At 41.9% G+C, this 26,349-nt stretch overlaps 1 protein-coding gene and 1 non-coding gene across 3 annotated transcripts in view; both read right to left on the bottom strand.

Annotated features, from left to right (window-relative positions):
- Positions 1-694: 694 nt before the first annotated feature.
- The window catches only part of RTN3 (reticulon 3), a 34,943-nt gene continuing 9,288 nt past the window's right edge, over positions 695-26,349 (bottom strand). The window contains exons 3-9 of one of the 2 annotated variants that reach the window (XM_069965591.1): positions 15,683-16,696; positions 7,352-7,559; positions 5,482-5,620; positions 5,218-5,287; positions 5,089-5,135; positions 4,186-4,244; positions 695-3,621 (exon numbers count right to left, since the gene is read on the bottom strand). In XM_069965591.1, coding sequence (XP_069821692.1) covers positions 3,576-3,621; positions 4,186-4,244; positions 5,089-5,135; positions 5,218-5,287; positions 5,482-5,620; positions 7,352-7,559; positions 15,683-16,696 — 1,583 coding nt within the window. In that variant the 3' untranslated portion in view covers positions 695-3,575. The remainder of the gene's footprint in view (positions 3,622-4,185; positions 4,245-5,088; positions 5,136-5,217; positions 5,288-5,481; positions 5,621-7,351; positions 7,560-15,682; positions 16,697-26,349) is intronic. The other variant, XM_069965592.1, reaches the window with a different exon arrangement.
- Positions 21,820-22,004, bottom strand: LOC138790151 (U2 spliceosomal RNA). Its single transcript, XR_011362859.1, has one exon. It is a non-coding gene; the product is annotated as a U2 spliceosomal RNA (small nuclear RNA).

Genomic DNA, 26,349 nt, shown 5'->3' with positions numbered 1-26,349 from the left:
TACCAATACAATAGCTGGCAGAAGGTACTTTGAGCAACACAGAACACCACACTCTAAAGCAACTCTGTACCCACAATCTGCCCCCCCAAACCACTTGTACCGTCAGATAGCTGCTTTTAATCCAAGATCTGTGCTGGGGTCTGTTCAGCAGGTGAGGCAGTTATTGTCCTGAAAAACTACTTTTAAACTTGCAGCCCCATGCCCTACAGGAGTATCTGTGCCCTAACTTTGCACCACCCCTCCTCCCCACCCTCTTCTTCATTAGGAATGCCACTGCAATATTTACTCCTGTCTGAACATTGCACAGGTGCTTGATGATCCAGCCCATGTTCAATATTCACACAGCTGATGAATAGGAGACAATCTGCCTGGCACATTCCTAATGATGAGGAGGGTGGGGAGGAGGGACAGAGATGTTGTGCTAGCCTAATGCATACACAATCTAGGCCACAGCTGTTGGGCACAGGGCTGCAAATTTAAAAGTTGTTTTTTAGGACAATAACTGCATCACCTACCAAACGGACAGATCTTGGATTAAAAGCAGCTATCCGAAGGTACAAGCTGTTTGGGGGGGGGGGGGGGGGGAGTCAAAGTATGGGTACAGAGTCGCTTTAAAGGGTCCATTCACAAAGCTTTACCACTTTTTAACCACTGATTCAAATTTAACTGGAGGGAGAAAGAACAAGCAAAACTCTTCTTTTGTGTCCTACTCTTTAATACCACATGTATTTGCAATATATATAGAATTTTGTTCCACAGAAACTTAAAAAAAAAAATTAAAAGAAATTATTTTATTTCAGACAATCCCCAAAATAAAAACAAAACACTCTTCTTCCTGCACTAACACGCTAGTTTACAGGCTTACTTGTGAATACTTGCTCAGCTTGCTCCCTTCTCCAGTCTAAAAGTAACAATAAAGCAATTCTCTTTTAAACAACATTGTATAGTGACACAGTGAATAGTTAGAAGCTCAGTGCAACACAAATCACATTAAGAAAACAACCCACCCTGCTAGAGAACAAATGCACCATCTAAGTCCAGCCTAAGGCTGGGTTCACACTGCGTTTTCAACATCCGTTTAAAGGATGCGGTTTTTGTTTTTTTTTAACGGTCAAAAAAGTAGCGTCAACAGTACTTTATTGTGCGTAAAACAAATACGCATCCGTTTTAATCCTTTTTTCTTTATAATGGAAGTTAATGGAAAAACGGATGCACACAAATGCATCCGGTTTTTGCAAAAAACGGATCAGTTAAACGGATGCTGAAAACGCAGTGTGAACCTAGCCTTATCAACCCTGACAACAGTGGATCTCACTCCCCGAGAGGTATACTGGATCCAGTCTGTGAAGTGTCACTGTGTACAGCGCTCATGGGACAGATATTTTTCACCTAATTCAATGGCAATTTAGTTGGAAAAAATCACATTTTACTCCTTCCTATAAGATTGATGGAGCCAGGCCTATTGGTATCATGACCATCACATATTTCAGCCAGTCAGTGACTCTCCGTGCTGTGTTCCACTGTTGTTTTGAGCCTAAAATACTTTTATTATTCATCAACTAAAACACCAGGGCTGGTTTACCACGTGTTAAATTACACCCCTAAAAGTGAATGCCCATACTTAAAAGGGGTTGTCCCAAGATCGACACTGAACCCTGGAGGTCTCATCACTCCACTGCTACTCTATTCAAACGAGAGACACCAATCCCCCATTCTCATGACTAATGGATAGCTATGAAGTGCCTGCTATGGAACTACCCCTTTAAACGCCATTTTATTTGTATTTTATTTTTAGTTTCAAAATTCTGCACCAATTTATTTCTTAATATATCTTTAAAGTGATCCAAATCTCCTACATAGATATGGATAAGATACTGGCTGATTGTAGCTGCCCCTAGTAGGTGCATGGGAGCATAGAATCCTTTCTGATTCCGTTAGGTTGGTAATTGTTTGTATAATATTATTTAGCTCTTAGACTGGAACCTCTAAGTAACGTTACGGTACACATGTCCTCACATGCTGTAACCTGACCCCTATTAGATCCAAATAATAAAAGGCATGCAGTATGCTTCAATGCTGCTGCTGATGGTAGCTACAATAAGGCAGATCATCATCATCTTATGAATCTAGATGTATGCAGGAGTGCTGGAGCTTTGTATCAGACAAATGGAGCTTGGACAGCAAAACAAAGATATATTATGAAGTTAATAAACACAGAATATTAGCTCTAAAGAGGACAATGAGAAACATGAGATACTTGATTGAGAACCTCCTCCAGCATCTTGACTGGATCAGTTCTGGAGTGCTTAGTGTCTATATAAAATCTGTATATAATAGAATTCTAATGTCTGCTTCCTGTGGACTAGTCCATACTCTGATTTCTCTTATCGAGGGATAACATTACATTTTTCTTTACAGTGCAGAGAAGGTTCCATCTCTCCTGCTGCTGCCAGGGAGGGGACAGATACAAAACAAGCACAGAGTGGAAGAGAGGGACACCTTAGAAGTCTGTTCACATTCCCAAAAACAGAAGCAACTCTCCATAACATTTTTTTTTTTAGTTATGCAACTTAACACATTTCTACACTTAATGTTCAGCATAGACATGAAATATAAATTAAATTCTGCATTATTAAATAATAAACTCGGTCGCAGTGTAAGAAACTCCAATATATTGGTTAATACGTAGAACAGAACAGTGATAGAACTGAGTAGCTGGATAAAAACAGACAAGAGAAGACTTTCAAAGGGTGAGGGGTGTGAGAGGGCGTACTGTGTGTGTGTATACTGGGGGGAGGCAGAAAAGGTGGGGGTTCAGGGTGTGCCCATTAACATTGAAGCCTTAAGAGAAGTTTTAATGCAGATGAATGACATTTAAAGATCATAAAGATGTAGAAAAGATGAAGAGGAGAATGTACCTTAAGAAAAAAAAAATGCTGTTTAATAAATGTAGGGCCAGAGCAGGGGCACCATAGCATAACAGCAGTATAAAGCAGGCCATACACATTAGATATCTGATGGCCGAACACTCCTGTGCATGCGGCTTATGTCCCCAAGAACAAAAGGAGTGGGCAGACGACAATTGAACTTCTCAATAATTTCCCCTTAAATTATTTATCTGGGGATAGTCAGGGGCCTTCCACACACATTAGGTGGTCTGCTAGTTCCAATGCAACTAGAGGGTTTAGCCGGTTCATTCATCTAATGTATATGGCTGAGAACAGAGATAATGTAGTGGGCCTCACTTCAGTCACCCCCTTTTGTGGGAGGCAGATAGGAGAGAGATGAATGTGTAAGATGGAGGTGTTACAGTTATGGGTTGCTAGGTCCCGACCTAACTCTTCAGGATATAGAAAACCAGGAATCATTGTTACAATCCATGACAATGCTGACATAGACACTCTCTTCTTACTAGAGAGGAACCATGTACACGCAGGTATACATGAAATACATGCATACAAAAGGTTCCTGTGAGCTATATAAAGGCAGCCAATTTACCAAGTAGTAATGAGATATGTAGCCAGTGTGTATACTGTAAGACCCTCCCAAGCCCACCCACCCAAAATTTTGATCCTTCACTCGGTTTTCTTCTTCAGTGCTGCTGGAAGCTTTGCCTGAATCCTAGAAGGGGAGAAAAACAAAAAAAGTAAAGTAAAAAGTGTAAAAAGATCTCAGGTCCCTCTGTCTCTTCAGTCTCTCAGCAGCCATATTTACAGAGTACTGCAATCAATAGGAAACTGTATAGTAATCAATAGAAGAAGCAGAGCAAGATTGTTTTACTATATACTGGATCTTAGTAGACAGACTGCCCCTTGTCACATCTTCCTCATGGTATATGGCTCACCACATGGACACAGGACAGTGTCAAGAGAAGGCAAAAAAAACTGGTACATTATGACAAGATCCAGCATGGCAAGTGCTGATACAGAACGTAGAAAGAAGTGCAATCACTTTCATCAGGAACATAGCCGGGATCAGAGCATCTTACAGCAGGGAAGTGAGGTAAGTTGGATCCATTACATTTTTAACCACTTTAATACGAAGCTATATTTCAGAGTTACATATCAAACCCTAAGGTGGTCTGCCTTGAAAATCATCCAGATTTTTCTCAGGGTTTTGATATCTGTATGTAACTTGTATTCTAATATTGTGAAATGCTATTGGACTACTTCAAGCTGAACTTACTTCTCGGTTATGGACTTCACGTGGCCGTGCACCAGAGACACATAATGATCGATCTGTACCTGTGGGAAACCAAGATAAGTGGAAGATTAAAAGTGGGAGACTTCAAAAAGGTTAAATAACAGCAGGTTAAAAGAATCAAACCTGCTCTTATATTTCCATAGAGCATAAAAAAGACAAGGTAGTATTATTAGTGCCATTTGTCAGAAATCTTCCTTTTATCAATATGCTAATTCGGCATTTTGGTGCACTGAGCGTAGCACTACATCTTTTGGTGCACTGATCTGCTCCCCTGCTTGTTCCTTCTTAATGAACATTGACGTGGGGCTCAGCAGTGACTTAAGTCTGGCCGCTCATCACTGCAGGCCGTCTGATAAAAATTCATGGAAGGAGCAGGTGGGAGCATCGGTGTACCAAACTACCACCCCCAGTGTACCAAATCACCTAATTATTATTAAAAATGGCCACCAAGGATAAAAGTAATAAATCTACCTTTTTTCTTGGCATCCCCTGCACTATGGAAACAAGTCAGCAGGTTAGATTCTTCTAGCCTAAGGAGTTTTGCCCCCCATGGTCACTTATCCCCTTATCATATATGTCTGATCACAAGGGGAGTCCAGCAATTTTGAGAACAAGACCCCTAAAGCTCCTGTCTGAATGAAGACACAGAGCACATACTAGACCAATTTATTATCTATGGGAGAGCTGAAGATATCCGAGCACTGTACAAATTTACCTATGAGATCCAAGGTTGGGGGGGAAGGGACCTCCCCTATGACATTCATATCTTCCCCTACTAGGGTACACTGAATGTGGATTTCCTGACAGAACAACTCTTTAAGACGACATTTTTGTAAAACCTTTATTTTAAGCTCACCCCTCTCCCCCATGCCCCCTTTAACTTGCCTTGTATTTCTCATACACGATGGGAGCAGAGAATGCGACCAGGACTCCTAAAGGAAAACAAAGACACACACAATAAGTACCTAGAGTCTATCTTTAGGTATATAGGAAACTTAAAGAACAATTTCTCACCAAGAATAAGAAGTGTAATCCCGTTAAATACAGCTCCAACGTAGGTCATCAGCCACATGAGAAGGGCAAACTGGTTGGAGAGAATTGCAGTAAAACCACTAAGTCTTTTCATATGGAGCTGCTCAATAACTCATATATATATATATATATATATATATATATATATTTTTTTTTTTTATTAAAATGTAAACTATTGCACATTATATGGCAAAAGAATTTATACAATTTTCACAAGAACATAATTCATAGGACATTTTATTTTACCTTGAGAGAATCTACAAGATCCTCCACGAGAAAGAGTCGAACAATGTACTTCAGGGCGTGGTTGACATGACCAAGAGATGCATTTGCTTTCTTCTGAAGGTTTTCAGAGGACAAAGTGATATCCTTGTCCAGCAGAGCCCTGTAAAGGCAAGGGACATATTTGACATCAATTATTTAAAGTTCACTGTTCGGCACTGTGTAAGTGTAATAAACCAAAAGGACACCATGTCCAGCAAAAGGTTCACTTGGAAAATGAGTGTTCACACCACACAGGTTTTGATTACGTCTGAGTAGAAAGGAAAGTTACAGGTTATAGGAGGTGGTCGATTACAGATATACAAGCTCCAGAAGGAATATAAGACTTTCTTATACAAAATGTTAAGCTGGGCATAAACATTCTAAAATTGGCAGCTGAATTTGGGACTGGTGTGTATGGGCCTCCTAAACCTGAAGTGTAACTGTTTATTTCTATTGAGTTCCTTTAACGTAGATTATAACTTATTACCTAGTATACATTATTATTGTTTCAGGTCTTGAGAAGCAAATAAACAGGGGCCCATTGAAAACCAGCTTCAGTGCCTGTGTTCTCATGACAATACTTTACTTCAGGCACAGGGCCACCAAGGCTTACAGCAACCAATCTCTTCTCATACTGCAAGCACAGGAAAACCACACCAGAGGCTTACATGTAAATCTTCTGGCAATGCCTACTTAAAGAAACAGTTCAACAAAACCATGTCTGCACAGTAATACAAGGGTAATGATATCTTTTTTTTCCGCTAAAATGGTTTGGTAAATTCTAATGCAAATGTCGACAATGCCTGGGAGCGGAGCTTTACCACAGAGCTGGCAGTAGTGCTGTCACTGCCGATATCACGCTGCTGTGTGCTGATGATAATGTAGGCCAGCAGAGCTCTGGGTGTACAGAAGCTGATGATTACGTGTCCTGCCAATGAAGTGTAAAGGAATTAGTGGGGGTGGTCAGAAAACAACATAGGGGAGTTCCTTAAAGGGTATCTCTCAGATGGTGTCACATAGTGTGAGGTGGGGGTTAAAAGAACAAATCTAAAAGGTATGTCTGTGAAGGCGATAGAGAATTCCTGTTCAATTATATGATAAGGGGTGAACATACAAGTCACAATAAAAGTAAATGACAGACTGGTAAAAATGGAAGGAGGCTCCTGTAAATTGATGTAAAGCAGCTTATAGCATCTATGTCACTAAGGCAAAAATAAAAAGCATTTTTGGGGAGAATAACAGTCTCACACAACTATAATAATGGTGTAGCCAGTCTTGCATAACTACGTAGCCATGTAAGCAGTTTGGGAAGTTGGAGCGATATGTGGCTCAACAAACTGAGCTGCTGGGCCGCATGAACGATTGCTGTATTGTTGGTGTGGCCATTTAAATACATTGTTATTGGTCCCTTGTTTAGATAGAAATATGCAGTGATAACTATGATTTTACAGGCTGCACCAAAATGAAGACAGGCAACAAGTCTATGAATGTCTATGAAGCAATAATCGGTTCTTGTAAAATTGCCTTGAGAAAGGCTGCAATTCAGGATTGATAGAAGCAAGAAAATCTTTCTACAATGTCACATAGCGTACAATCATTAACATGAAAACCAGTTAAGGAAAGCAGTTACGTTAAATCAAATCAAACTTGTCCAATTATGTAACAATTGGGTCAATGTTTTTTTTTCTGCCACACATACATTGAGGCACTAAGTATGGAATAGGAGGACAGAAGTAATCATCCTCCTCTAAATATAGGATAGCATCATTTTAGTGTTGGCTCTTAAAATGAACTACTACAAAACACTAACAAATGTACAAAAAGGAGAGAAGAAAAAAAAAAAGTCTCTTACTTGAATGGATGTCCCTCATCAGACTTCTGGACGGCTTGCATGACAGACTTATAGATGCGAAAGCTAATGGTGACGGTGAGCAGGGCTAGGATCAGATAGGAAATAACACTAATGATGCTGAAGGCTGCCAGTGACAAGAGCAGAACCATGGTCCCTCCAAAAACCATTCCAGACTTCTTCACATCTCTCCAGTAAAGGAGGTCATGAACTAAGAAAAGATGGATACCATTAAGTAACTTGAAAGTAACAGCATGAAACACAGTACAGTCATGTTAGCAACTATCAATAATGATCCTGCTTTAAGAATATGTATATTAAAAACTGGATAATGGAAAAATTGTTTGAGTACCAATGCTGATGCTGCATAAGACCACTTCTAGACGGCCATAATATAGGTGTATTTGATGGGTTCTATATTGCAGCTATCTGAAAGCAGCCGTATTAGACACCTGATATTTCGGGGAAAGGGGGGGGGGGGGTATAGCGAAGAGCAGCAAGAGGGGCTGCCCTAGGTGGCCCAAAGGAGATTGCGGTGGTCTGCGATTTTTGGTCAAGCTTTGAATTAACGATCAAAGCACGATGCCGGCTGATTGTTGATTTAAAACATGACCTATTACATGAAACTACTATCGGCCGGACCGGTCGGTAATCGGCCAATAACCACTTCGTGTAATAGTACCCTAAGTCACATGACAACTAGTAGCTAATATGGCTCTGCATTATGTGGGGCTATCTGACTACAGCTTGAACTGTGAGACAATACAGATCCCCTTTGAGAGAAAGTATGGTTCAGAGAATTTATTGAAATCAACTGCACAATCCTGAATATACGACATGTTGGGGTTTCCATTTAGACTGGGTAAGAAAACAGTATTCTAATGTAACAGTCAGAGCACGTAGAGTAGAATCCCCCTATTCAGCTGCTGATTTTCTCTGACTGTCCTCTGTGAGAGTGGAGGGTACCAGGGCTAATAAATTAAAAGAGAAAAAGTGAATTTCCAAAGACATGCACAAAGGCCAAGAAGGCGCACAGGTACTACTGCTGGTATCTCCATAAGAAGGGCACCTGTGTAACACTCCAAGCACTGGAACATGTCAGGATGTTTTATCATCAGAGAGACAGAAAAGAAAAAAGAAAAAAGAAAAAAAAAAAAGGGGGGGGGGGGGGGGGGGGGTGTTAAAGGGAACCTTTCACCTGGCATTGCGGTGCAGAGCCTGCCTGACCCCGCGGTGCAGCCCCGGATACCTACCCTTTGCTGCAAGTCCCGCTCCTGGACCTGGTCCCGGGATGGAGATCTCCCACCGGCAGCCCTGTGCTCGCACTCCAGAGAAGAGTTCGATGCCCATAGAGAATGACAGCTCCAGTCATTCTCTATGGGCATCGCACTCATCTCTGGTAATTAGCATACAGCGTGCGCTTACCTTCTGGCGCCGATATCTCAGTCCAGGTACCGGGTCCAGGAGCGGGACTTGCAGCAAAGGGTAAGTATCTGGGGCTACACTGGTGGGGGGGGGATGGGGGGGCTGGTCGGGCGGTCTCTGTGCCGCAACGCCGGGTGACAGGTTCCCTTTAATTACTGTATAAAAAGTTGTATAGCTAATATACTCTGTTTGCAGTCAGTAAATATGACCATCGTCCTGCTGAGTAGCGGATAGAACAGTGTTAAATCTAGACCTGTGGTAGTAAAACTGGGGCCCCCCAGCCGTTGCAGAACTACAATTCCATTATGGCAGGAGATGGCATGATGGTAATTGTAGTTTAGCAATAGCTGGAGTATGTGTATGCAGTCAAATATTTTCCCTATAACAGAATAAACTTGCTTTCAGTAAGCTTCTCTTGGGCCCCATTCACATAATTTTTTTTTTTAAATATAGTAAGCAAGTACACCAGGAAAGAGCCAGACATTTTTTTTTCTCCCCATAGCAACCAATCACAGCTCAGCTTTCATTTTACCAGAGCTCAAACTCTTAAAGGGAATCTGTCAGGTCTCTACCTGGTGCAGACAGGTGTGGCACTTCAGATTCCAAGGAAAATTATACAAGCAGATAGCTGTGGCACTTCAGCTTTTAAAGAAAAATACTATTTTATAACTTTTCAAATGGCCATGAGCAAAAGCACCACTAGTTTTATCTCCCTACCATCTGTCTGCATCTGCAGCTCTGTAACTGGTATGTGACGGATTCCCTTTAAGCACTGAGCCTATTTTCAGGTTTTCATTTTCCATCCTCCTCTCTCCTATTTTCTAGTTTTTTTTTTTTTGTTTTTTTTTTAGGGCGATACCAACTGTACTCTGTAATCACACCTTCCATTCTACCATTAAAAGTACAGCCAAAAATATGTGGGGTTAAACTGAAAAGAAAAAGCAAAAACTCAAAACTGCAAAAGGGAAAGATTTTTTTTTATAGTTATTTTTTTTCCCCTACACTTTTTAAGTCCCACTAGGGGACTTTTATAAGCAGTCATTAAACTGCTTATACTGATCAATGCTCTGCCATTGCATAGCATTAAACAGTCAGCACTCTGTGCTCTGCTAATAGTCTGCCATGAGCAGAGAGGGCAGCATGGGGGCCTAATAAAGGCCTCTGGCTGCCATGGAAACCAATTAGCGCCCTCTAGTCACACTGCGGTGGCGTATTAAAGCACTGACACCACCTCTTACTGGGCTTCTCAAATGACGTAATCGCTACTAATTGATTTGTATGGCAACTGTCTCAGGGACCCATTTAACATAACAGTCAGGAACTTTTTAGGACATACAATAAAACAGACGCCACTACAGTGGTCCCTCAATTTAGAGTGGCCTCAGGTTGCAATATTTTCAAGATACAATGTTCCTTTTCTGAACCATCGTATCCTAAGATCAGACTTAACATACAATGCTACGGACAGTCAGCATCTGCAGACATTTTAGGGGCTTCAGGACCGATTACTTGTTTTTCAGAGTTTTGGTCTCAGGATACAATTATACAATGGTCATCCTGGAATCAATTAATATTGTATCTGGAGAGACCACTATATAGCCTATCGGTGATAAAAGCCTACATTTAAAAAGATTACTGAAAGAGTAGTAGATTTTTTAAACAAACTTCCAGCAGATGTGGTAGGTAAATCTATAATAAATGTGAATGTAAACGTGCCTGGAATTAACATATATCTATCCTAAGATAATAAGAAAGGAAATGCTAAAAAGGGCAGACTAGATGGACCAGGTGGTCTTTTCCTGCAGGCAATCTTCTATGCTTCAAGTATACGTTGGGATCTTTACCTGTAGTTAACCTACCTAGCCATTATAGCCTCAGCAAAATGCAGACTACCATACTGATATCTAAAAACTCATCACCTACAGGGATAAGTGTAAAATCGCACAGGGGTCAAACCACTGGGGCCTCCTGCGATCTCCGCAAACGGGCCATGAAACCTTTGCTGTGATTGGTGCGGTGGGTCAGCGCGTGTGCTGAGCACAGTACTTGGCTCTTTTTAGCAGCTCCAATCAAAACAAAGGAATTAAGGCCCTGTTCTGGAGGTGGGGTCTTACACAAAAATGTATTTCTCAAAATACAAACCCTTTCTTCCCATGTAACATGCATTTGCATTACTAACAATTTTCCTCGTAATGATGCAGAAAGGTTCTGAAAATTTTCACTAGTAAAAACTGACTTCTTTACTACCAAAGCCGAATCAGTTATGGTCAGTGGGTCATTACCATTTACCTCTATAACTTTCCTGACTCCATATTAGATTTGAATGAGTGTTGCTTGTGCACAAAAGATATTTATGCTGACAATACATACAAGCTATTCCCCAACTACTAAACAAGTATGAGCTAAATACATGTGGAATCTCCCTACAATACATGTTCAATAGGTTAAGGCAGATATGCTAACGCCAGTCACATCTGGCAGTGATCATATCCGAGGGAAAAAAATAAGAAATGTTGAAACCAAACGTGCCTGACCCCACTTAGATCAAGAAGACGTTCAGGCTGCCCCAACACACTACGTCATTTGCATATGACGCCAAAACCAGGCAACATTTATCTAGTGTTTACAGGCCAATAACCATTAGGCTGCATTCACACGTTCCGTGTTCCACACGGATGTGGAATGCCTGTAACAGAGTTCTCCCCCCTGCCCAGACAGCATCTGTGATAAGATGCTGGGAGCAGGGGAAACTGTACAGATATGCACTGCTCTGTAATGACAGAGCCGCGCGGCTTCATTACAGCGCGGTGCATATTTACACAGTTCCCCCGCTCCCAGCATCTTATCACAGATAATGCCTGGGTGGAGAAGTCCATCACAGGCATTCCATGTTAGTGTTCTGTGTGGAACACGGAACGTGGGAATGCAGCCTTAACCAAGTATATTCACGTAGATGTGCATGAATGACCATCAGAAAGGATGAAATTACACAACAAAAAGCTAATTACCTCAAGAGTAAAAGGGTTTACAGCAAAGGTTGTTTAACTAATAGGGCCCTTCTTGTAAAAGTTAGCGGAGAGAGTCCGGATAAAACTACTAAATAATGTAAGCTGCCCCCAGCAGCAGAATAAAACAGCAGACTCACGCACGATGTGGGCCATGGACTGAACTACAGTACCACCTCAAGTAGTCATAGCGGCCAGACCAGCAGCAGCAGAGAAACAAAGCGACAAAAGAATAGCCCCATGTGGACGAATACATGGAGCAGTCCGGATACTTGACAAGAACTAGGACTGACGTCATGTACAGTAAATATCCAATAGCAATGGATTATTCATATTGCAATACTGAAAATGTACAAATTGCTTGTCTCCCTGAAAAGAAAGAAAAGATGTATCTAAATGAAGCCTTAAACGTATATGTGCACTAATATCGTACCAAAAAATAAATACTATTTTATATCAGTTTTCTAGAAAGGTACAACAATTTCTAACAGATCACAATAAGATATACAAATCCTCCTAAACACAGGTATTTGGCTGTGCATGTGTCCTGAATGGGAGAGAAGGAAGTAGGCCACTGCTAGACTTAGGGTATATTCACACGAACAGGCTCGCAGCGAGATTCTCGCTGCGAGCCCGGCAGGTCCTGGCAGTTCCCATACACTACATACTTGCTGCAGTCTAAACGACCGCAGCGAGTATGTAATTATACCACCCTTAACCCCTTCTGCTCCCGCCCGGCTCCCCCGCTGTAAAAGCATACATTACCTGTCCTTGCTGCACGGGTCCGGCATCCTGCTCTCCTGTCTGGCCAATCAGTGGCTGCGGCTGGGCAACACACTAATTGGCCGGACAGGAGAGCAGGACGCCGGACCCGTGCAGCAAGGACAGGTAATGTATGCTTACAGCGGGGGAGTCGGGCAGGAGCAGAAGGGGTTAAGGGCGGTACAATTACATACTCGCTGCGGTCGTTTAGACCGCAGCAAGTATGTAGTGTATGGGAACTGCCAGGACCTGCCGGGCTCACAGCGAGAATCTCCTTATGTGGCAAAGTCTGAGAAGAAAAGGACTGGGCATGTGGAAATCCCAACTGCCCAATCTTCCACTCCCTCCAGCTCTCCTCTAGCAACAGATATTGAGTGAGAGGCCCACCCACACATGTTAGGGTCCATTTACACAGAAAGATTATCTGACAGATTATCTGCCAAAGATCTGAAGCCAAAGCCAGGAATGGATTTGAAAAGAGGAGAAATCTCAGGCTTTCCTTTATAACCTGATCTCTGATTATAGTCTGTTCCTGGCTTTTGCTTCAAATCTTTGGCAAATAATCTGTCAGATAATGTTTCTGTGTAAATGGACCCTTATGGTGCGTTTACACAGACATATTTATCTGACAGATCTTTGAAGCCTAAACCAGGAACAGACTATAAACAGGGAACAGGTCATAAAGGAAAGAACGGGATCTATCCTCTTTTCAAATCCATTCCTGTCTTTGGCTTCCAAAATCTGTCAGATAAATCTTTCTGTGTAAACGCACCATTAGACATGGTCCCTATGAAATTGGTCGGTTCAGTTAACTTTAAAGGGAACGTCAATTTTATGAAGGTTAAACCTTGAGCCATTGAAGTAGTGTCTCCCCAACCTTGATTGATATACAGTATCATTCAGTTTAGGGAGATCTATCAATTGAGGCCAGTAGGCACGGAGAAGCTACCTGCGTTAAGAGATTGGAAAAACAAAAAAAGTGCTATTAAGGTATCTTTGGCTTTTTTTTATGGGCAAGAAAGAGTGAACTGAGCAAATTTATCTTAAAAAGATCAACTGCCACCTAAAAAAATAAATTAATAAATTATATACCAGATGTTCGAATTTTTTTTGGGGGCAAAATAATGCTTACACACCCCCTCTACAACATAGGCACAGTTTATATTGTGGAGTACTAAACCCTGCCTGAATCATAAATTATAATGTATCCCCAAACATTAGCCATCTCCAACCCCCTTTAACCATCCTATGTCTGCCTGCAAGACAAAGTGCTGCAGCAGGAGTCTCCCTTCCCCCCACAGCAGGAGTCTCCCTCCCCCCACAGCCTTCCCCCACAGAACACATGTAATGTTATGTCCCAACCCTCAGCCATAAAATGGAAAAGGTCAGAATAAAATCAAAACCTGTGCTGTCTGCAAGTCTTCTACAAGACTGCTTCCAGAAAACCCTCTAGACCAGTGATTTTCAACTAGTGTGCCGCGACACATGGTCGGGTGTGCCACGGGGAAAGTTCCCCAAACTATAGTGCCCCTGTGTTTTGTTCCCTGGCAATGCGCAGCGATCAGTGGCGGATTATAATGTGGGTGGTTGCGTGGTGTGCTGCGGCCGGCCGTGATGCACGCATCCAATCAACGTGTGCGCTACGGCCCTCCGCAGCGCACCACGCTCCCGGTCTCCGCTGATTGGAGGAGCACATCTGGGCCCTACGGGAGGCCAGTAGGTGAGGCGGACAGCAGCGACAACCATCTCGGAGGAGGTGAGGAGGAAGGGGGGGGGGGGGGGGGAGAGAAACAGTGGAGAGAAGTATGGGGGAGAGAAGCACAGGAGAGAAGCATGGGGGAGAGAAGCACAGGAGAGAAGCATGGGGGAGAGAAGCACAGGAGAGAACCAGGGGGGAGAGAAGCACAGGAGAGAAGTAGGGGGGAGAAGTATGGTGGAGAGAAGCACAGGGGGGAGAAGAAAACAGGCCCAGGTTTCACACTGAGTGAGTATAAATACATTTAGAATCTATATTATTAACTATATGTATAATATGTACTGTTTTAGTGTAATTTTGTGCCATTTTGGTTAGTGATGTGCCCCCGGATTTTTTAAGTATAAAAAGTGTGCCGCGGCTCAAAAAAGGTTGAAAATCACTGCTCTAGACTGACATAGCTTGGGCAAGTATTTCATTTATAGGACAGATATTGCTTTATACTATTCTACATGTTTAACACTGAATTGATGTATGGAGAATTTCATGCACCAGTCAATAAAATGTAAATTACAGATGAGCGCAAGAAGAGCATGCTCAAGTCCATCCGAACCTGGAAGTCTCAGCATTCTAATACTGGAAACTAAAGAAGTTCCACCCAACTTTTTCAGTAATCAAATGCTGAGACTTCCAGGTTCAGACGGACTTGAGCATGCTCTAGTTACATTCTTCTCTAGAAATCATCTAGAAACATAATGAAGTGAATAAAGGGGGTTATCCTAAAATAATCATATGGTAGGTAATAAGTATTTCATAGACAGTGGTTCAACTACTGGCAACATGTGGAGTGCTACTCCATTCGTTTGTGAGACAAGGGGGCCTCCATTCTTATGATCAGTAGCGAGCACAGTAGACAGACCCCTACCAATCAGATACCAATCAATTCTTTAGACATGTGATAAATTTTAGTATTTGGATAAACCCCTTTTACGAATGTATGGGTTTTGGATGCCGTTGATTTACAGAAATCCAGAGATGAGAAATATGTAATATATATATTCACATAAACAAACATGTAAAAGCACAGTAGATAAGGAGAAGTACACAGGGAGGATACATACATGCCAATCCAAACTTACAGAAAGTACATAAAAGGTAAAAGAAGCAGGTAAAAAAGGTAAAAATTGGATAGCCGTGCATGGCAGCAATGTGTGCAGAAAGGGCAGATTGCTGTGCCAAGAGCAAGTTGCACATGCGGTGAGTCAGAGATGTGCCGCTGAGCATCTATGATGCGTATCTGCAATGGGTATTAAGACATCTAGCGCATGCCAGTGGTTCATGGCTCATGCCAATAGTGCATGCCAACAACAGATGATTGGGCATGAACTGTGTAAGTCAATAATGTGAGGATCATGCCAACGGTGCAATTGGATAACAATTCTTCTTTACCTTTGAAAGCTGTAAAACCAACAGTAGATCCGAGCTGTAATTCTGCTTGATCTGGTCTCTCTCTTAATTCCTTAAAGTTGGAGAACTGGGGAGACAGGACTTCTGGAGAGGATTCACGACTTTCCGAATTCCATTCTTGCACCCCAGCAGCCAATGCTTTTAGGGCTTCAATTGTCAGACTTTCCTGCACTTTATCTTCAGAGGACTCAGACTCTGAAGAGCGAGTGGCTTCTGTATGAGGGTCGCTGACGCATGTTTCTGCCAAGTCAACAAAGCCTTCACTATGTGGAGAGTCTGGAGTCTTTGAAATGGTGCTGCTAAACTTCTCAGGGACACTGTCGCCTAGAGGTAAGGCTTTGGAATTATTGGTCACATTCTCCGACCTTGTTATGGCTTCTTGTCTAGGTTCACTCCCTTTGTGTGCATCACCGAGCTCAACCCAACCATCCTCTGCATGCTCCCTTTGATCCGCTAGCGAAGCTTTGACTCTCCATCCTGCATCTATAACCGTGTCATCAGACTCTCCAGAGCTATCCATGTCTTCCTCTGCATCTGGCCACCGAAGGTCAGTCTTTGCATCGTAAGAACCATCTTCACTTCTTACAGAACCAACCTCTACAAACGGGTCCAGGTTGGGCTTTGTACAGTCTTCATATTCTGATGGTTTAACAACGTTGCCTTTGTGGAATAATGAAAACTGATGGTCCGATGATTTATTGGGCTCAGACAAATGTCCAGGCTCAAAGTCTTCTGGCCTGTGTGTTAACACATCCTGTATGGGAAACGTGCTAATAAATTTCTCCTCATAAACACAACTTGGGTTTTTGTACCCAGTCAAGATGGGCTCATTGGCCTTGGGAGATTGATCATGGAGGGGTCTTTGGGTAGAAATTTGTGAAAGTCCGTGGCTTAGAGCTCTATCTTCACAGTCCTTAAACTCAAAGCCTGAGCTGTTGGCAATCATTTCAAAGGGAGAGCCAGGCGATTCTGGACTGGGGTGTTTAGGATGAAGTTCTGGAGAGAAGGGTGTCAGAGAAAAGTCTGTAATGTCCAACTAACAAATATGGCCTTTTTCATGACAGGGCAAAGACTTTTACAACACAGAGCAAAAACAGAAATGTGGGCAGAATGGTACATGTGGGCATGAGCTACAACGCCAAAATTAATTGCCCTTAGGGTTTTATTTTGCCCATATATAAGTGCTTTTTTATTTTTATACCTGAATGGGTCATACAGAACTTTTCCAAGTCGTTTGTGAATTACTTTATGTAACTAATAACAACTAAGTGTCATGCGGCACAATTTGTGATTTCACAATATAATATAGTATAGTAGTGGACCACATGCAGAATACCACGGCCACTTGTTTTACCCACTGCTCTGGCCAACATTTTTCTGGAGTATGATGTCATCATGTACTCTATGCATGTGATACTGCAGCCAATCACTAGCCTCAGTGTACGTGCGATACACACAAGAATCACTGAGGCTTGTGATTGGCTGCAGCGGCAGATGCACAGTATACACATTGTCAACATAGCACATCTTGCACTCAGACTATAGAGAAAATAAACTCATTCTCCCCCCCCCCCCCACCAAAATGTATAGGTTACCCTGCAATCTTCCAAGAAAGAAAAAAACACCAACAGAAAGATTCTAGCTCTGCAAGCTAGCTGCACTCGATATAGTAAATGGACTAAATCCTTATAAGATAACTAAAAAAGCATTAGGGAGGTGATAGGACACCAGACCAATACCATGTCATGATATCCACACCAGAATACATTATTTATTACAGAAGGATCAGCTCTGAATGACCCTGTCAGGTGCAGCTATAAGGTAACAATTCTAATACTATCCAATGCTTTGGAGGTACGCAAGGTGACAAAACGTTCCTTGGTTACATCTTATTTAAATACTTAGATTTGAATGTATCAGTTATCATGTATCATAGGGCATCTCTCTCCATTTATAAGAAGCAGCTTCAAATCTGAAAAGGGATAAGGAAAAAAAAAAAAAAAGATGCTCAAACATTAAACGGGCTGATGGTGGCCCAATCAATAATTGTAAATGCTCGTTTACTGAGCGTATTTACATGGCTCGATTATCGTTCAGCAAGGGCTGCACAGACATAGTTAGCGATGTCTGTGCAGCCCTGTTAATACATTACTTGTCACCGTGTGCTGCAGCTTCTCGAGCTTATTGCCTAAGGGCCCTATTCCACCGGACGATTATTGTTCAGATTATCGTTAAATCGTTTGAATCTAAACAATAATCGTTCGGTTAAAATGCAGTTAACGATTAACGACCAAACGAGAAATCGTTGATCACTTTATAAGAGGCCTGTCAGCTCAGAGAAGCTGCAGCATGGGGTCTCAGGAAGACAGCAGAGGGCAGGAGGTGGTCGGGAGTGTGGATATGTATAACAGTTTATTTAATTGTTAGCCACCGGCTGCGCATCGCTATTACACATGGCAATGCGCGGTCGACAGCCAACAATTTTAGGTCTGGACTTAAAGAAACGATCAGCCGATGATCGCTGTCTCTATTACACAGAGTGATAATCGGCCTGATTCAGCTGATTATCGCTCCGTGTAATAGGGCCCTTAGGGCTCTGGCTGGTTTACAGAACTCCCTCCCTGTTGAGCTTCTCACATTAGTTCTTAACTCCCATCATCTGCGGTTTCCTAGCAAATGCAAATTATAGCAATTTCACCATTGTTTTTGCATAACTCAATATGTGGCATAAATTATGTTCATTTTATTCTATTGGTAAGTGCAATCTGGGCAATACCAAGTTTCCAAGCAGTAAGGTCTCCGATAGCCTAAAGGTGGCTATACACCTTTAATAACCGACGGACGAATGATCACCCGTTGGTTAGTGATCTCTACCGCCCCCCCCTATAGACAGGAACATTCGGCAAGGCCAAGCTTTCCTGTATTCTACATGGTGGGTTAAGCCTCAGCTGGAGAGGTCTGAATGTAGCTTATCTGTCCGAGAACAGAGGGATCAGGCAGTGATTTTCTATCACGACTGGCCCCAATCTTCAACAACATTATCATCAGTTTGAAGAGCCCTATACACCTTATACTGATGGCCGAACCTGCTGTGAGTGGCAGGTACAGCGAGAAAAAATAAAAGCTATATGCCCCCCACCCTCTCTTTGTGTCTGTGCGTGTAATAGCACAGGCAGTGAGCAAGGAATGAGGAGGAGGCAATCGCTGATCTGACAGGTCGGCACTCGCTTCTTCCTCAATATCTGGCTGTGTGATACGGCCTAACTCCTTCATATAGCTGACTGTTCTGCTGCATTTGACTTACATGAAACAGCAAACAGTGAGAGGTAATCACATCTCAGCATAAAGGCCATTTTACACAGCCCCATACCAAGCCATGCAAGGACGCAAACAAGTGGCGGTCTGTGAGATCAGCACTCGTTTGCAGTGCCTTTACAAGGTACAACCAATCAAGCGGTCGGGCTATATGACCGTAGATCCCTCACGCCTTTTTGAAACTGTCTAAACATTTAAAGAGTAAGGATTGAAGAATAACACATAATGCAACCTTTCTTACTCAAGGTAGCATCTGTTCAAAATAATAAAGGTGTCCATAGCCTTCAAAGAGCGTGCCAGAGCATGCACATACATAGGGCTTTATACAGATGGCCCTGGCACAGACAAGGCCTTAGGGAATGACAACAACCCGAACCATTTTAGGATTGGAATTCAGTGATAGACATTTCAGATGGCTAGAAAACAGAAAATACTTTCCTCATGCTAAAATGCAGAGTACACTGCTGCGACTATTATTCTGTTATCAGAATAACTATCAGAAATCCTGAATCATGTATATGAAATGATCTGCAATGTTACATATCCCACTAAATATTAGGTTAATTTACCAGCCTAAATTTCTTAAGTTAGCTGATAACATTGTGATGTCTATGTACTTGAACCCAAATGCCCTGCAAACTCCCATCAACAGAAGCCAAGATCTAAAACATTTTATACCCTACCCCAGGGTAAGCATTGCCAGAAGAATATACCCTACCCAGATACGGCATACAAGTTTGGCCAACAGCCACTACTTGTCCAGCTTAGTTATATCTGTTCTGTCATTTCTCTGTTGTATTGATGACAGGAAAAATACATGTGTGACAAGTGTCTGATAACTGGAGAGGACACCAATCACAAAAAAAACAGAAGTTCTGTGTCCCCTGTTCAGATGAAATGGCAGCTGGGCATGCATACTGCTGCTCTAAACAACTCTGTCAGATCCAAACAGCTGAATGAAGTGGCAATTGGGCATTTCCAATTATTCATCTCCATTTAAAATGGAAGAAACAAAACCCCAACTTTAACAACCAGTGGCAACCAAGCAGCGGGGCCCACAGCAATCAGACACCTATCATTGTTACCAGTGATGCCCAAATGTCAGCTTTCCATATAATAAATACATAAAGTACAATCCTTAACAGTTCACGTCTGTCAAGGCATGCTGGGAATTGTAGCTTTACAATGGCTGGAAAGCAACAGATTTGGGATCACTGATCTATCCTGTAGACGGGTGAGACGTGAGGCTTGTAGGAAAACCCCATTGTACAGACTTGCAGCGTGAGTCTCATGCAAGTCTGTCAGGCCCTGGCAGTTCACTGTCACTACATACTCGCAGCTGTCTGAACGACCGCTGCGTGTATGTAATTATGCCGGCCCCTTAATCCCTTCTGCTGCCACCCGGCTCCCACTCTGTATATATTACCTCTCCTCGCTGCATGGGGTCCCAGCGTACTGCTCTCCCACCCGTCCAATTAGTGGCTAGGCAACACACTGATTGGCCGGGCGGGAGAGCAGTACGCCAGGACCCAGTGCAGCGAGAAGAGGTAGTGTATACAGAGCGGGAGCCGGGCGGCAGCAGAAGGGGTTAACGGGCTGGCATAATTACATACACGCAGCAGTCGTTCAGACAGCTGCGAGTATGTAGTGACAGTGAACTGCCAGGGCCTGACAGACTCGCAGCGAGATTTACGCTGCGAGTCTGTACGTGTGAACTGACCCTTAGTCTGTTTTTTTTCAACCAGCACAAGTCAGAAAATCTGCCTTCAGGAGACTAGGCCTGGATTTCTGGTAAGTTCAGCTTTGTTTTTTTCCAACATAACAACAAAATTAATGAATGTGTACTGCAAACTCGCTTCATTTCACATCTACTATTGAACTGTTGATTTAGATTTTAAAAATTATAACAGTGACACTTTAAATTGGCAGGGGAAGAAAAGGTTTGTAAAGACACGGAAGAGTATGATGCAAAAGTAAAAGGGGAAAAAAAAAAAAGAAGAAACTGAGAACGAGCTGCAAAGGAAGGAAGGAGGCTGATGTATTTGTGAGCACAATGACCAAACTCCCTTTACTATGAGGATACAATGTCACTATCTAGCTCTTGAGAACACTGGGATGTTCACCCCCATTATTTCATAGGGGTACAGCCTATCCTTCTATACTGCACTGGTACTTCACTTCTGTGTTGAAGCAGAGGTATCACAGGGTTATTACATTTAGCTAACTTTCATATAATTACTTTATTTTACAGAAAACATCCAGCGGATCATTAAAAATAAAAAGCGATTGCACTGTATGTACAAGTACTTGATCATTTCTGCAAAAATTTTTGCTTTGGTGCAAGAATAATGGATTAGCCCTGGCAGCTCTTATTGTAACTGCTGTATACACGCCATATAGTCACATTGAGATTACAGCTCATTAGATTTTAGATGATAATGGAAACAAAAGCATGCTTTGTAATACAAGTATATCCATGCCAGAAAGAAGGGAAGTGAGGGAGCAGCACAAGTTAATAACTAATAGAAGAAAATATAACAACAAGCCAAAATATTCACAACATCACAAAGCACATTCAACACTTAAAAGGTGTCAGACAACAAAGAGAAATGGAAAAATGATAGTATTTTTTATGGTATTGTTGAACAAGGCCATACACCCTATACAGGGCAAACATGTAAAGGCCAGGGCTCCAAGCATCATCATAAATCAATATGCAACAGATCCTACTGTAATACTGCACATTATTGCCACCAAGGGTTACCTATCAGGTATATGAAACCGAATACATAGAGGAGATTTTTTTTTTTTGCACTGAACCTGAAAGCACAGCAACTCCAGGTCAATGCCTGGAGAGGACAGAGCAAGCTCTTTTTCCATCTCCATGTTCTAATCCATTTAATAAATGGTCCCCAGACAGGTGATGTATCAGATATTAAACTGATTAAAGATACTACACTTTATCTCAGCCAAAAGGCTGAGAAGCGATATGTGAGCGATTCTACAAAGGATAAAACTGCTGGATTATGTGGCTCTTTGCTTCCATCATTTGTCAGATACAACCCCCCCTTCCCCCTATTACCTGGAAAGATGGGAGTCTGTCAAGTCTTCTGCCAATTGTGACCATCTGACAGATAGCTGGCCCTATAATACAATCTGTTCAGTCGATAATCACCCTGTATAACAGGGCCCTTGGAAAAACCAACAAGGGGGAGGGCCTGTGCTCACATGGTACCCCTAGGCTTTAGTATGCAAGTTGCTGTGGACATAGCTACATTACCTTTACATTACATTACTGGGCCAATCAGATGTCCTTCAGGCTATGTTAAGATATATGTATATAAATATGTATATGTATGTAATGTAGCCAAAAATTCTGATCTTTTTGGGACCTAGAGTAATTTAGGTTTTGGCATGTGACTTCTACAAAAGTCAAGGACGCCCCTTGAGAAAGCGGAAGTACGCGAAACGTATATAGGGGTTTGCGACATCATTGCCATGGGTAAGCACGTGTCTTGATTCAGGCTGATAACCTATTATAGGTTGGGTATATTTATGCCTAGGAAGCCTGGGAGGCTATGTGGGGATGCTACATAGGTGTTAACAGTGATCTTCATGCTTACCATTATGGATGTACACTAATATGATTTTCTAAGTACTGTGGCAATGAGTTGCTTTTTTCTACTGGATTTTCCTTGCACTATATGTAATTACTGTTGTAGATTTTAAATCATGCCAATAAATTTCATGCAATATTTTGTATCATAGCCTTTTTTTTGTATGTGTAAAAAACAAGATACTCTGTTATGTCATTTTTACATGCATTTTATAGATGAGCAAACTTGTTTTCCTGGTTGTCGTAGGGCCGCATCCAACTTCTCCACACCAGGAGTCTAACGCCGGACGCTCAGACGAACTAGAGCATGCGCAAGGTTCCTTCATCTCTAATGCACATGATAGGGAACATTTCTTATGCTAGTTTTCGAGATTAGAGATCCAAAGCCACGTACTATGTTACATGTGAGTTACACCCCATCAATGACTCCCTGTAGGAGAAACAGCTGTGTAACAATTGCTTCACATTTGTCTGATTTTACTGTAGCCTGCAAGCGACCAAATCACCACGGAGCCCTTGCCTGACAAACATTGGACATCAATACATTTACTTGTTCTTCATGCAGCCAGATTAGGCTTATTGACCCCACAAAGCTTTTAACTGTGAAGTATAGGAAATTTTCCCTGTAACTGCTTAAGCCCTTCCATCTGAATTTAAATCTAGGTGAAGTCTTGTAAATGTAAATCCATTATGTAATCCCTCTCAATGTTTCTTTCCTTTGTTCCCCATTCCTGACTTTATAGGTTTCCTTTCTCCATGTTAAACAGAAGGTCTTTTCGTGTCTTTTACGGATGACTCAGATACTGCAATGTGGTTTTTTTTCTTATTTCTATTATCCGATTGTAATTATTTTATTTGTAGTACAATATCATGGGGGCTTCCATCTTACCTATGTAGTTTTAACAGCATTTAGGGACATGCCTTACAGCCAGCCTCATAGACACAATGAACATATCTAGACCTATTGTTTTAATGGGACACGTTTGGGAGCATGCTCTGTAGGCTCACTCCACAGTAAAGGTGAGCGGAGTTATAATCAGCAGCTCTTGGGTAAATATATATGTGTCACCTATACTCCTACCTGTGATAATAAGGGCAGTGCTGGGGGGTGATCTGTACACAACAGGAAGTCTCAGCTTATTTTCAAGCCTAGTGGCCACAATGAAGGCAACAAGATTTCAGCATCAATTTATAACACAGATAGTAAAATAGAAAAAAAATACATGTTTAACATAAAAAATTGATTTTTAAACAATAGATAATGATATTTGTAGCCGTGTTAGCAGTTTGCAACATCTTTTCTAGCAGAGGTTCCCAAAGCGTTATCCGGGATTTGAGAAACACAGCTGCTTTCTTCCAGAAACAGCGCTACTCTTACCTCCAGGTTGTGTAGAGATTAAGGCTGGGTTCACATTACGTTCTTCCAAAAAACGGATGGAAAAAAACGGATGCGTGTGTATATCAGTTTTGATCCGTTTTTCCATTGAATTCTATTATAAAAAAAAAAAAAAAAAGGATCTAAACGGATACTTTTTTTTAACATACACAAAAACGTAGTCGACCTCATTTTTGTGTCCGTTAAAAAAAAAAAAAAAAAAAACTGAAGCACACACGCATGTGTTTTTTTCATCCGTTTTTTTTTGCAAAAAACGGATTGCAAAAACGTATTGTGAACCCAGCCTTAGCTTTGTGCCATTGAAGTGAATGGAGAGGGCCTATAATATCACAGAAAACCTAAGGACAGGTGTGATCCAAATTAGTTTTGTGCAAAAATTATACATTTTGTACTGAATTAGCCGCTTTCAGTTAAAGCAAACCCTAAGGTCGACCTTACTAGACTATATATGCAGCAGTTACCTGTTTTTGTCACTAGTGGCCCATTACTTAATAATCGTGGAAATCCACTGTCTATGCACTAACTTCTTACTGTGATAGCCTGTAATAGACTGGTGTTATACATCAGAAGTCAGAGCTGTGGGGGGTGGGGGCTACAGCAGTCGGCACCAATGATGAGACAGGGAGTGTGTCCCTGACTACCCCAGACCTCTTGTACAGCGAGTCACAGATCAGCTAAAAAGCAACAAGTTCTGAGGAAACAGCAGGAAAGCATCCCCAATAATACTGTCTTACATATCATGTGTCCCCCTAAAAGTATACAGCAACTGAGCAGTCCCAAAATACAGCATTGCAACCCCCATATTGAAGATCTCTTGAAGCTTCCTTTCCAGTCCCACCAGTAAGATGCCGACTATTTTAAGATGGTCTACACATTGTTTTTTTGTTGTTTTTTTTCAAAAATGTATGTGACCGAAACTTCACTGTAATAAGGTAACAGTGCAGCATCCAACACCATGAAGAATACAACTTATACCCAAGGCTGACCATACACATTAGACCATGGGTCTCCAAACTGCGGCCCCTCCAGCTGTTGCTAAACTACTTTTCCCATGATGCCTGGACAGCCAATTTCAAAGCTTTAGCTGTCCAGGCATGATGGGAGTTGTGGTTTTGCAACAGCTGGAGGGCTGCAGTTTGGAGACCCATGCATTAGACAGACGTTTAGCCACCAGCACTCTCTCCTGACCCAACCCATATGCAAGCTTGTTGAGTGAGCAGGTGTTCTGAATGGGATGTGGAAGCAAGCCGCTGTCAGACTCCTTTGGCAGCGGCTTACCTCCTTTCAGAACAAAAGGTTTAGATATGCTAAATTCCAACAAATTACATACCCCTATAAGAAGACAATATAAGCCTATACAAGTGACATATGTTCAGCTTCGCTATCAATACCCTAAGGGGAACATACTTTGCCTAGCAACAGCTGGGTACACAGGCAAAGATATACCATCTACTTAGAATTTGGCAGATAACACAAATCATACATAAGACATATTGTAAGATAACCTATAGGCGGTTTCTGGCAAATAAATACTGCAACTGCTGCAAATATCAACCCATCCATTGTCCTGGCATATGGACAGCAGCATGAATACATAGAAGGGATGCTGGGGCTAGCGGTCTGCACCATATCTGTAACAAGGGATCATAATATCTGCCTATTATCTACCAATACTGAACTCATTTTATTTACAGAATGATCTCAGGAGGAAATAAAGTGACATTTGCTATTTCAAAGTAACTATACATGGCCTATGAAGTAAGTGAATTACTCCATAAGGCTCCGGAGCAAAACTGGTGGAATTACACGGCAGAGAATCTCGCCAGCCTCCCTGTCATACAGACAGTTTATAGGAGGAGGCACGCGAGCCTCCCATAGACTGTCATAATGACGGGGAGGCTGGCCACCATTTTTGCTCAGTGTAAACTGAGCCTTAAGAGGACTCTGTCACATTGGATCCTCATTTCTTTACACTTTAACCCTAGGTCAGACAATTGTAACCTTGTGACTTTTCTTTACAATGAACTGATATATAGAAAACACAGTAAAGCAATAAAATTCTGATTCAATCACTAACATAATAACATGAACAACATGTGGGTGGAGGTTGTAAAGCAGCAAGTATAGTGCTTATGTATGACACATCTGTGTCAGACAGAAAATCTACCTTCCAAAAATATCCTCACATTCTCCTCCTAACCAGAGATCTCCAGCACTGATACTTTATTCCAGGTATTCTACATGATCATTCAGACAGCCCAATTATCGCATCTTTAGTGCAATAATTGGTTCTGTATTAGGCTACAAACCCACTTGGCGGGT

The sequence above is a fragment of the Dendropsophus ebraccatus genome, chromosome 4, assembly GCF_027789765.1.
Source record: "Dendropsophus ebraccatus isolate aDenEbr1 chromosome 4, aDenEbr1.pat, whole genome shotgun sequence".
NCBI classification, from domain to species: Eukaryota; Metazoa; Chordata; class Amphibia; order Anura; family Hylidae; genus Dendropsophus; species Dendropsophus ebraccatus.
Note: the sequence above shows the minus strand (reverse complement) of the source record. Positions and strands in the feature narration are given on the sequence as shown.